We start from the raw sequence: 13184 nt of genomic DNA, 5'->3' as shown, positions 1-13184 counted from the left end.
TTTGTATACTTGTAAGCATTTTTCACAGTTCTAAACTTTGTGGGAACAGACTTTGCCCCGGAGTTTTATCATTAATTGACATTCCTAGAAGAAGGAGAGCAATTACGCTGTATGTTTTCCGGACTTTTTCAGCAGCTCAATGGCCTCCCCGAAGAAGAAACTTCAAGGTCTTGTTGCTGCGACCATCACGCCAATGACTGAGCATGGGTAACTATGGTTTGGGACTAAAGGGATCTCCCTCCACCCCAGTGGTCAGAAGGTCTCTATAGCAGCGGTCGATTAGACTCTGCAGCTTCTGCCCCTGCACTGTCTCTGACCCCAAGTCAGAGAAGAGGTCTCTGTATCACAAACAGTGCAGGAGACAAGGTAAGATAATGGCAGCTTGCCTTCCTCCCAGTGTCTGTAGCCCCACAGAGCAAATTCTTGCATTTCAGCAGAGCCCTGGCCTTCCCAAATAAGGCCAGTGGAGTCGGGTGAGGAGAATCTCATTTTAACAGGATTTGATATCAAGTTCTGGCCTCTAGATCCTGTCTCTAGACTGTCCGTGGACGTGATGAAAATGTCCTACCGTGAGGAAAGTGGGGAAGGTAGCTGCCAGACGGCCCCCTTAGGCATGTCTTACAGTCACATTTCAACATTGGTTAAATGTTTGGGAGCTTGCAAGAGGGAGGTAACAACAGATGATTGCTGAGAAATTGTTACCCAAGCAAGCATTTTCCAGTGAATATTATGGCGGTCCCTTTGCTGGTACTAGCAGTTAGTGGTCATGTGCCCCGGGCGTCCATGAGCAATATATAACTTCCCCCCTGGACATTGCCATTAATAAGTTGGGGATTCATCCACTATCTGGATCTAAGTGTTTTAACCTGTTAGAGGAGTCAGCTTGCCAAAACAGAATTCTGGCTTCTTTAAGCTTCTCCTTTCTTCCTCTATAAAACGTAAATGTAGTCTTACCTACATCATGGAGGTATGAGTATTAAAATGAGATAATCCATATAATAGTGTTTAGCACAGGGTCAATATGTGCTTAGGTCAATAAGTTTGAATTGCTATTGTGGCATACGAAGTAAACGGAAGATGAGGTGTTTAAGGTATCTAAGTAAGGCTTTTACATTTTTGGTTTTCTGTTACTGAATTTTGTAAACCTTAACCCTACCCCTTTAAAGTAAATGAAATTTCTTATGACTTTTACCATTCTCATTCAGAGTTGACCATATCACAGTTTTCCCTGAGATAACTGGAGTTCAAGACTTCTGGCTTCTAAGATTCTTGAAAAATCACATCTTTACTCGGTCTAAATAAAATTCTTGCTGAGATGGCATGTAAATTATTCAATGGTTAATAGCAATTTTTTTTTTCTGTTGCTTCTCCATTTCCACAAGCCCTAAGAAAGACTAAAGTCAGCTCCTCCTCAATGTGTCAGCCACTTATTGGGCAGATAAAACAGAAGGCATGTGATTGAGCAGACAGGATTTACTTCCTATTATGGAGTAAGATCCTGTTTGCAAGCTCAAAACACTACATCTGGTTGATGCTACTTTAACCGTTTTAATCAGACCCCTCTTAGCCTAGAAGTGGCTTCTTCTAAGTCTTGTTTGTTCATCTGGGACCTGCGGAGTGTCACTGTGCTTCCTCTATCCTGCCATTTTCCTGGGACACCAGGACCCACGCATATTAGATATAACTAAAATGACTGCTTTTCTGGATCCTTCTCTGTTTCCCAAATACCTCTGGCCCTGTTGCCTCTATTACACAATTTCCTCTTTCTTCATGAATTCTTTTCTCTTCTAGGACCCTCACTTTCCTAAGGTGTGAAATAAAAATAAAAATGCATTTTTTAATAAGGGCCTTGTAAGAATTTAAATTAAATCAAAATGTGTGTCAGTACATGGCACATAGTAGACATGTAAGTTTTGTTAGTTTTCTTTTCTCTCCATCTTTCTGCTCCGTCCAAACATTCCTAATAGGTATGAAGCAGGTTTGGAGCACCCACCAATAGCAGGTGGCCATTAACCCACTTGCCCACAAGGGAATCTGCATTTCTGACATGTTTCTAAGAGACAGGACAGAAAGAAGAGCCACATGGAATCTAACACCTGGAAATTCTGCCTGGTGACCAGCCATCATAGGAGTTTTCCTAACCTGGCTCTTAGAGTAAACCATGGCCTCCGTAATTCAGAATGGCCGAACATTTTTCCTTCATAATTCTAATGATTCAACTCTGAATATAAGTTGATGTCCTAGAGTGGGGAAGTTGTCAGCAAAAACATGGTTAAACAGATTTTAGAGTATCTGGGTTCTTGACCCCCAGCTTTGATACCACCAGCTGTCTGACCCTGGGGAGCTCTTGTCACCTTGTAAATTTCTCTCGTATTTTATGAAGAGACAGAGTTCAACCACATTATCTCTAAGGCCCATTGAAATGCTAAGAGTCTGAAGTCCTCTGATGTTAAATATTATTAGGGATATTGTGATCTCCATTAAGTAAGAGTGCCTGAGTACCTGGAACTCCAATCTATCCTCCGCACTGTAGTCCAGTCCTCATAAATAAATCTAATCATTTGTTAGATTTACACTTTAAGAATCTGAATTCCCTTTTGTCCAAGCCTTGCTACTCGTACAGACCATGGACCATTAGCTCCAGCATCACGTAGGAACTTGCTAGAAATGCAGAAACTCAGGCACTGCTACATACCACTGAACCAGAACCTGCATTTTAACGGTGTCCCTGGATGATTCTTTAGCACATAAAAGTCTGGGATGAACTGGTCTGAAGGTTAAAGCCCAGGAGCCTGGGCTGACATAGGAAGTCCTTTACAGTCTACCTTTCCTGCTACGTTTCTATTTCCCCAAACACCTCATCCCCTTTCTTCCCTCTGTGCCTTTACACATTGTTTCCTCTGCCTTTTTCTACCGTCACCCTCTCCATTCTCTGCTCCAATTGAATACATCTATTCATCCATCAAAACCATCCTCCGGTGATTCTTCCCCATTTTCCATAGAAAGCATTATAGAGTCCTTCCTCTGTGGTCCCAAAGTATCCTGTGCCTACCTTTTCACATTACATCACAATTATTTATGATAGTTGTTACAATAACTGTTTGTTACATGCCTGTCTCTCCCAACAGGCTATGAGCTGCTTAATCTTATGCAGATATTTATTGGGTACCAGACCATACACGGGGACTGAGCACGTATCTTATTTATCTTTGTATCTTCAGCATCTAGCACAGTTTGTGGTAAATTTGGTTATTTCATGAGTGAATAATTTTGTTATTTCATGAGGAAAGGAAGCTAATACTGACTGGTAAAGACTGTGTCAGTCTTCATGCTGGGCATTTCAATGGACATATTCCACTTAAATCTTGACAGCAACTCAGTGAGAGAGAGCTGTTATCTCTATTTTTGCAGTTGATGAAACCAAGATCCTAAAGACTAACACATAGCTGGAAAGGAAGGTCTATCTCTACCCATCCCAACTCATCTTTTTCTACACTAGAGTGAAAGACTTTTGCTTTCCTTAGTTGTTTCAAGAAATCACTTTCCTTTGAGTACATTCACAGTCGTTAGAACAGAAAGTCCATTTCAGATTGGCCAGAATGTTTAGAAAAAAGTTGTGTTTTCTCCCTCAAATGCCCTTGACTTCACCATGGGAATCTTCACAATCTTCTGTGATTCCGTTTTTAAAGGGTATACTCCATTTATAGTTATTATAAAATATTGGCTATATTCCCCTTGTTGTACAATGTATCCTTATAGCTTATTTTATACCTAATAGTTTGTACCTCTTAACCCCCTAACCCTAAATTGCCCCTCTCCCCTTCCCTCTTCCAACCGGTAACCACTAGTTTGTTTTCTGTATCTGCGAGTATTCTTTTTTTTTTTGGTTATATTCACTAGTTTGTTATATATTTTAGATTCCACATGTAAGTGCTATCATACAGTATTTGTCTTTCTCTGCCTGACTTATTTCACTTAGCGTAATGCCCTCCAAGTCCATCTGTGTTGCTGCAAATGGCAACATTTCGTTCTTTTTTATGGCTGAGTGGTATTCCATTGTATATATACCACATCTTCTTTATCCATTCATCTGTTAATGGACACAGGTTGCTTCCGTATCTTGGCAATTGTAAATAATGCTGCTATGAACATTGCGGGGCATGTATCTTTTCAAATTAGTTTTTGTCTTTTTCAGGTATATACCCAGGAGTGGAATGGCTAGGTCATATGGTAGTTCTATTTTTAGTTTTTTTGAGAAACCCCCATACTGTTTTCCATAGTGGATGCACAAATTTTACATTCCCACCAACAGTGTACAAGGGTTCCTTTTTCTCCATATCCTTGCCAACATTTGTGTTCTTATTGATGATAGCCATTCTGACAGGTGTGAGGCGATATCTCATTGTGGTTTTGATTTGCATTTCCCTTGTCTGGCTTTTCAAACAAAGGTTTTTTTTTTTAACATGAAAAGAAATGTTACCGTTGTGAAAGTCAAACAAAACACATTTAGGAGCCATCCCTTTTCAACCTCTGATCTCTCTAAGGAGATTTGGTAGTTCCAAAAGGCCATAAGTCCAAGGACATTGTGGGGGGCTCTGCCACTGCCCCAGAATTCCACCATTAATGTCACTCCTATAGGCTAGGGACATTTTATAAGAAAAAGCAAACTGCTTTCTTGAAGGAATAGATGATGTATCACCCATTAGCACCCCTAACCTGAGTGGAATTATCATAGCTGTCATCAGCAAGGCCTAAAGGAGTGGGGGAGAGGGGGTGAGTGTAGACAAAAGCACTGCTACACTGATGCCTTAAAATAGCGTGGAGTTCTCTGAGGAAGGAGAAGGAGCTGGAGGGTTCACGTGCTGGCCTAGATCTGCCTGAGGGTGTGGCCAGCTCTCTAGAAGGAGGACACCAGAGTAGGGCCAGACAAATAGCAGCTCTCAATACAGTCAGAGGGAAAGAGGATCATAGGATTTCACCCTATTTACTCCAGATCCACTTTGTCCTTGAAATCTCCTTCCCAGCCTCCCTAAGTGGAATTATCAGTCCCCTGCTGAAACCTCTATACTTTCTAACCAATCACAGCCTTTGTCGTATTTTTCTCAATATTTTAGTTATTTATATATGCTATTTTCTTTGCTCAGTTAATATGGTAGTGAAATGTAAACACATCCTGCAAGTGAGGAGATAACCTGCTTTTAAAGCAGAGATTATGGGTGTTTCATCATCATTGTAAATTCCTGCATCACGGCTCCTTCACTAGCCTTTGTTGAGTGTCTGTGCTGTGCCAGGTGCAGATGAGAGATTGTAAGGTATAAAAGGCACAGTTCTTGCCTTCAGGAAGTTCTTGCTCCAGACTGGAGGGTGGGCATAAACAATTTACAAAGTGATGTTCATGATAACAGAGATATGAACTTTGCTGAGGTGTGAGGAATTTGTCACTGAGGAATAATAACAGCAATAATGATTGAGCCTTTAATTGAAGCCAGGTGCAGTGCTGAGCACTTGTGCTGGACTGGCCGATAGAGGGCCACTTGGTAGTGGGGGTCCTTGCTGAGTTTAGAGTCCACTTTGGGGATACACACATGCACCCCAAAAGACTAAATTTCTTCCTTAAGGACTTCTGGAAATGGAAACAATCTCTCTAGCTTCCCTTTCCAAATAAGAAAACATTAGATTAAATCAAAAGAAAGCACATCAAAGTGAGTACAGTGCCTACCAGGCCTCAGTCATCTGGAGCTCTGCAGGCTCCTCCTTGCTGAAGAGGCCAGGCCTGCTCTCAGTGTCCGAGTATGTGGCCAGGGTGGGACTGGGGAGGTGTCAAGACTTCAGTGAAAGTGTGCAGGAGCCACTGTGTTTGAATCTGTGACTCCAACACAAGCTATTGCCGAGAGGCTTTATTTCCAGTTTCCAATCTGCGATTGGGAAGTTACTTGCATGAGTAGATGGACATCACTGGTCAAAACCAACGTTAGTGTCACACAAACAAAGCCCCAGCTAATTGTTCCTGCATGTCAGGGCTTGTCCCAAGTGGGGAAGAGCGGATGGAAGCAGCAAGGGGCTAGTGTGGTATGAAGGTGTGGTTCCAAGTGGTCAGAAATATCTGAGGCAGAGAGATTTCAAGAAGTTGAGCAGCTCAAGCTGACCTAAAGGAAGGTCCTGAGATGGATTGTCTAGGCAGCTAACTCCCCCATCTTGGAGTCTTGCTCAGTGAGACTGATAAGCAAAGATTTGGCATTTGAGCAAGTGGGACAGGGAGGGGCAGTGTTATGATATTTCAGGCATGAGCCTTTATGGAGAGAGTTTGTTCCCCTTGCAGGCCTTTTTTTTTTGGCGGCACGCGGGCCTCTCACTGTTGGGGCCTCTCCCGTTGCGGAGCACAGGCTCCGGACGCGCAGGCTCAGCGGCCATGGCTCATGGGCCCAGCTGCTCCGCGGCATGTGGGATCTTCCCGGACCGGGGCACGAACCCGCGTCCCCTGCATCGGCAGGCGGACTCTCAACCACTGCGCCACCAGGGAAGCCCCTTGCAGGCCTTTTAACTACATTAAAACCTACCTTTTCCCAAGTGACAGCTTGGACCAGTTGTCTTTTGAGTGTTGTGGGCAGTGGTTGCCTATCATTCTTTGTTTTTATCTGTGTTGTTCCTATTCCCTTTGACATATACACTTTGATGTCTTTGTTTTTCTATATGCATCAGATATTTTGGTTCCATTTTGTTTTTTAAGGAATACAGTAAGTTAAGATGAAAAGAATATTATTAAGGTTAAAATTACATTAGGATTCTCTGGCCCCGCTGACTAAAATGCAAAGGTACTAGCCAACTAGTACTGAGTGTTCTTGGCAACCATGCATTCTGCAACATTTAACACACACTTGCCCCACCATTTTCCTTTGTATTTTCCTTCTCCATCCTCCATCCTCCCCACCTGTATTTTTTTTATAAATTTTTAAAAAAATTTATTTATTTTTGGCTGCATTGAGTCTCCATTGCTGCGCACGGGCTTTCTCTAGTTGCGGCGAGCGGGGGCTGCTCTTCGTTGCAGTGCACGGGCTTCTCATTGCAGTGGCTTCTCTTGTTGTAGAGCACGGGCTCTAGGCACACGGGCTTCAGTAGTTGTGGCTCGCGGGCTTCAGTAGTTGTGGCTCGCGGGCTCTAGAGCACAGGCTCAGTAGTTGCGGCACACGGACTTAGTGGCTTCGCAGCATGTGGGATCTTCCTGGACCAGGGATCGAACCTGTGTCCCCTGCATTGGCAGGCGGATTCTTAACCACAGCGTCACCAGGGAAGTCCCCCAACCTGTATTTTGATTGAGAACAGGTCACTTTATCTGATCTGTCTGTGAGTCAGTTTCTAGATTTTTAAACTCAATATGATTTTAAGCATCAGGTTTTTGCAAGGTCAGTACTCTTCAAACGGCACAGTGCATGCAGATCACGTGGATATCTTGTTACAGTGCAGATTCTGACCAGGAGAACTGTGTGCAGCCTGGGACTCTTCATTTCCAACAAATTCCCCCAGTTGCTGATACTGCTGTTCCACAGATAACACTTTGAAAGGCAAAGTGATGACAAAGTTCCTTTTCAACTATTATCCCTCTTCAGTTTAACACTAACACGTATAAATGGCTTTAAGCCTTCATTTATTGTGACAAATATTAAGTGCTAAAACTCTTAAATTACTAAGTTTGAATTTTCTTACTTTGTAAGCCTAAGAAATGATTGCTTCTCGCCACATGGAAAATGTTAAGTTCTCGTTTAACCATGCCCCCAACCATCACTCCACCCCCAAAGGGCAAAAGATTATTAACTACTTTTTAAGTATTACTTGTGATAAAGTTTAAACATAAAACCTTTGTGGATAACTAATAGTGCTTTTCTCACATAAGTAAGGCACATATGGCTGAGTAGAGAAACCACCAGACTCAAGGGAAGAAAAAAAGCCCAAGCATTATTCAGAGCAGGCTAAGAATTTCAGACTGGTTAGATGGATTTGAATAACTATTAACAAGAGAGAGCAGTTTATAATTGTGGGGATGAATTGAATAATCTAGAAAAGAATAAATACACATTCTTTTTCTAATTTTTTTTCTTTATGTCTTTCAGAGAAATCAACTTCTCAGTCATTGGTCGGTATGTGGATTATCTTGTAGAAGAACAGGGAGTGAAGAATATTTTTGGTAAGTCATCTTTAGAGATATATGTCTCTCTACATATCTCTAGCTCAGTCCTTAGGAAGTAGCTGTCACCAGATTACTAGCTAGGAGGTCACGGTGTTATTGTGTCACAGGTTATGGTTGAGCCTGGCTAAGCCATGTAAAATTTGTGGATTTTTAGTCTCATCAATTTTGGACCTAAAAGATGATCAAGAGATTGTATAATTTGGTAGTGTACCTGAGATAGGCTGGGACCTGGGACCCTTTACCGGAGTGCTTACACCTGGACAAACATCTCTGAGAGCAACAGACTACAAAGAAACTATTAGGGAGTAAAAATCACTACACACATGAGCAGTGGGGGCAGTTATGAACAATAAGATTCAAAAAGGCCACAAGCCAACTGCCTCTTCTAAGGTACTGGGAGCATGCAGGGTACCGCGCACGATCCCTGCACTCAGCAGCACCGAGGGGGTGGGTAGACCACCTAAGCTACGCCTCCTGCCCAACCCACAGACCCGCCCCTGTCGTTACACCTTTTAAGGAACCAGCTCGCCACCTTGGGGAGCGAGCAAGGACACCTCTTTCTTGTTCTCCCTCCCTCATGCTGCAGCAGGGGCCTCAGTAAAGCCTTGCCTGAATTCTCATCTGGCCTCTTATCAATTTCTATTGATTAAAGAGTCCAGGGACCCAGGTCTATAGAGGTCGTTTTAGATGTGTAGTACACACCATTGTCTTCATAAGTAACTGCCACCTATGACCACCTTGACATCCCAGTACTGAATGGTGTTGGTTTTCCTGCCATTGAAGCCCAAATATAGAACTGCCTGGCGTGCTTGGAGATTTGCCTGAAACATGGGCAGTTACCTCTGTCTCCATTTAAAATACTCTCTATCCCTGAAACCAATGATATTTGTAAATTACAAGTCATACTTAACCTTCCCACTCCTTTTGACAAGGTGAGGATGGAAAAAAGGCTGAGTCTGAGGTGGAAATGGAAACATGGCATCACCCCACCCACCCAGATTCCGTCCTCTGGTGTTTCTCCGTGTCCCTTCCTCTTGAGCAGGGATTTCTGCCCCTGCACTGCCAGCGTTGGTGCTGGAAGAACAAAAGGTATCGGTTGGTCCCACTGACTGACTCTCTGTTTGGAACAGTGAATGGCACGACAGGAGAAGGCCTGTCCCTGAGCATCTCAGAGCGCTGCCGGGTCGCGGAGGAGTGGGTGACAGAAGGGAGGAACAAGTGAGTCGCTCCATCAAGATAAACACATGCATCTGCAAGAGCCGCGTAGACCACAGCTATACCCCAGATGACACAGACTCCCTGCTCTCCGACCAAAAATCAGGCCTGAGGTCAGCTTGTGGGAAGAGGAGCTGAGGCAGAGGAGGGCCCTTCCTTTCCATGTGGAAGGGCAGCCAGACACACCCGGCTCTCAGAGATCCCATCGGGAAACTGGAAACTGCCTCTTGTTTTATCTACCAGGCCAGTCCCTCCGGTTCCCTGTCCTTGGCCTGAAGGGGTGTGGAGCAGGGCCCTGGTGACTGGCTGCTGAGCTCCTAGCCCTTCCGCTGAGCAGCTCATACTCCTTCCCTTCTTAGGGTGGGTCCTGGTGGTTATATCAGCCTGTTGCTTCCTTACAGTTCTCTCTGCATGTGACTCAGCGTGCTTTCTGTGGTGCTTCCTCTTGTAGTCTTAGGGAGCTTTCTGCATCCTCTAAACTTCAATGAGTTAATGTATTTGGTTATAACACTCAATTTGTGCCATGGTGAAACAAATAGGACAGCATCAATTCAATAAGCATGGCAATTAACCAGGCTTGATTTGTGGCCTGTTCTGCACTGTTATGCATTGTGTGTTATGCACTATGCTGGCACTGGAGATATAAAACAGGATCTCTGCCCTCAGGTTGCTTACCATCCAATGGAGATGTCAGACCATGAAAACTAGCACTGATCCTTCTGATAAATAGTGTAAACAGGGATCAGAGAAGGGTGACTGACGGTGCCTTAGGTGGAGGCAAAGATTGGAGGTAAGTCTCAAGTGAGCCTGGAGCAGAGGTTGTCAGTGCAAAGCCCCTGCCCACTTTGGGGACCCTTAAATGGCTTTAGAGCAACTTGGATACTCTGAAATTATATGTCAAATGTGAATGTGTGTCCACATATGCACTTTCTGGTGATCTTCAGTTTTCAGCTCATTTTCAGTCAGATTCTGGGCCCCAAAAGTTTAAAGACCACAGACAAGAGTGAGGAAAGAAGAAGGATAAGGGTAAACATCAAGAAAAGCACCAGAAGGGCTTCCCTGGTGGCGCAGTGGTTGAGAGTCCACCTGCCGATGCAGGGGACATGGATTCGTGCCCCAGTCTGGGAGGATCCCACATGCCGCGGAGCGGCTGGGCCCGTGAGCCATGGCCGCTGAGCCTGCGCGTCCGGAGCCTGTGCTCCGCAACGGGAGAGGCCACAACAGTGAGAGGCCCGCGTACCGCAAAAAAAAAAAAAAAAAAAAGGAAAAAGAAAAAGAAAAGCACCAGAATCGGGAGGGATAGTGAAGTGGGCGCAGACAGAAAACCCTCAGAAGGGTCAGAGGGAGGTGAAGAGCAGATCCTGTGGTGGAAGGAAGGGTGCTTCAGAGAGCATCGGGGGAGCGTGGAGATGAAGAGCAGGGCCTGCAGAGCCAGACTGCCTGAGTTGGGTCCTGAGTCTGCCTCAGAGTAACTCTGTGAACTCAGGCAGCTCTTAAATGCCCTGTGCTTTGCCTGTAAAACTGGAATACTAATAGTACCTATCTTATGAGGCGCTGGTGAGGATTCAAGCAGTGCACACATATAGTACTAAGTATTATATAAGAATTCACTGTAACTATTTGCAGTGGATGCTGTGTTCATTATAACATTTGTTATAATAATTATTAGATGCTGTGAGAGTCACTAGAATTGAGAAAGCAGGAAATGACCAGCTAACCTCAGAGAGAGCAGAGCCAGTCAGGTCATTGTCACAGAAGCAGCTGCAGTGAGGTTAGAATGCTGCAGACACATGGCAGGGGAACCAGTGAGGGTAGCTTATTCTCACACAAAAAAATTTGCTGCTGAGGAGAAGGAGAGAAGGAATCATGGATTAAAGCAGAGGAAGCAAGATTAAAAGAAGGGTCATTTTTTTTCTTTTAAAGCAGGGAAGTAATGAGCACGTTTCCACGCTGAAAGGACAGTGCCATTGGAGAAGAGATTAAAGAGAGTGGAGAACTGATGCCTTTGATGGCAGGTCTCCACGGGGGCTTGAAATAAACCCAAATGTAAGCAGAGTAGCTTTAGGAGACAGCTAAGAAGCTGGGAGGAACGCATAGACGGTAACACAGCTAAACGCAGAGGTGAGGAGGAGGAGAAGGGAGGGAGTCTGTGTGTGGAAGAATCTTTATCTTTAGTGTCTTGGGAGTGAGGACATCCACCAAGAACAAGGGTTTGGGTGGAATTTAGAGCTTGAGGAGAAGAGTCAAGATTTGGAGCAGCCGCTGCAGTGACTTAGAAAGGGAAGTAAGTCATGGGGACCAGAAGGCTTTTGGGAGCCTCGTCCTCCTGAATTGGGTAATCACAAGTTTGTGCTAAAGCCACAGACCCAGCAGCTGGGTGGAGAGGAGGAGGGAATGCATGATTGTTTTAACCTAAGCCAGGAGATAAGGGTAGAGAAAGGTTTAAGGAGGTCATGCAATAAAGCTGCTGGTGAGGGTAAAGCAGACCAGCCAGCCATCTTTTCTCCTTTCAGAAGTCTTCTGTTATCCTTAACAAATGCAGACCTGATCATAGCACTTCCCAGCTAGGTCCCATTTTACCGAAGACAGAACAAGTCAAGAATCACAGGAGGACTCAATGCTTGGGCCTTAACAGGGATGTGGTGTCTCCATCCCATGAGGGCAGCATGTGTGTCACTCCGAGTCCCTGGAAGACTCCCCAGCATGACTGCATTCACAGCTGAGTTTTATTGATCCTCCCCTCAGAAGACCAGTCTAAGTGTGGCCTCTTCCCACGGGGCCCCATGGAGCACCTCCAAAGATGAACACTGAGGTCTCAGAGAAAACCTCACTCATGGCCAAATTCTGAGGACATACAAGATAGGAAAAAACTTTTCACAGTGAATTCCTTTCTCGTATGGCTGGTTCCTGGTTGTACTCTTTGAGGAACCTCTTTATTTTTATCTCCAACCAAAAATATCTCAGCTTTACACCTATTTCCATGCACATTGTCACCATCAAATGCAGCATCTCTAACAATGCATAGTCAAAATATGGTACTTGAGTATTGATTAATCAGTTATTGCTTTCAAAATCCTATTGCTTATATGTAGCAGAAACTAACACAACATTGTAAAGCAATTATACTCCAATAAATATGTTAAAAAAAATCCTATTGCTTAGTTGAACCTTAAATTTCATTCCCTGGACATTTTTTTTAAATCCCTGATTAGATTAATTTTAAGTATACCGCTGTAGAATTCAGTAGTCTTGAGATTGAGATTAGTCAGATATTAGCTAATTGCTAAAACCAGCACAAACCAAGGTAGCACAGCTCTTCCGTGTTACTATAAACTTCAAGTGATGCAACAGTGTTTTCTCTTTTGCAGATTGGATCAGATAGTAATTCATGTGGGAGCACTGAGCTTGAAGGAGTCACAAGAACTGGTATGTATGTGGGTCCGTCTGGGACAGACCACTTGAGGGTCCTCCATCTTTATGCTGGAATTAAAATCAATATCATTTTTGCTAAATATTAGATGCTGGAGAGTATAAGGTGTAGGACTGCAGGGAAGCCGACACAGAGCCATAAAGAGAGTAGCCCAAGGTGATAACTGCTGTAGCAGAGCGTTGAATAGGAGACAGAGGCACCCCTTCTTTTGGGCAAAGTAAGGATGGGTATAGAGCTACCTAGTTTGCGGGTAAGGAACAGAACTTGAGCCAACCTAAGTTTTCTCTAGGAAGTAAAAGGCAAGGCCATCTGCTGGGCATAAAGGAGATGGAAATGGGGTTCAGAAATGAGAAGTGG

At 44.1% G+C, this 13184-nt stretch overlaps 1 protein-coding gene across 6 annotated transcripts in view; it reads left to right on the top strand.

Moving 5' to 3' along the window:
- NPL (N-acetylneuraminate pyruvate lyase) overlaps positions 1–13184 on the top strand; it is a 36203-nt gene that overhangs the window by 4181 nt on the left and 18838 nt on the right. For 5 of the 6 annotated variants that reach the window (XM_060088525.1, XM_060088521.1, XM_060088522.1 and 2 more), the window contains exons 2-5: positions 133–207; positions 8106–8179; positions 9313–9400; positions 12766–12823. In XM_060088525.1, the coding sequence (XP_059944508.1) occupies positions 140–207; positions 8106–8179; positions 9313–9400; positions 12766–12823 (288 nt within the window). In that variant the 5' untranslated portion in view covers positions 133–139. The remainder of the gene's footprint in view (positions 1–132; positions 208–8105; positions 8180–9312; positions 9401–12765; positions 12824–13184) is intronic. The other variant, XM_060088523.1, reaches the window with a different exon arrangement.

This window comes from Mesoplodon densirostris, chromosome 2 (genome assembly GCF_025265405.1).
Source record: "Mesoplodon densirostris isolate mMesDen1 chromosome 2, mMesDen1 primary haplotype, whole genome shotgun sequence".
NCBI lineage: Eukaryota > Metazoa > Chordata > Mammalia > Artiodactyla > Ziphiidae > Mesoplodon > Mesoplodon densirostris.
The sequence above is the reverse complement of the archived record's forward strand: the minus strand, read 5'-3'. Positions and strand labels throughout refer to the sequence as shown.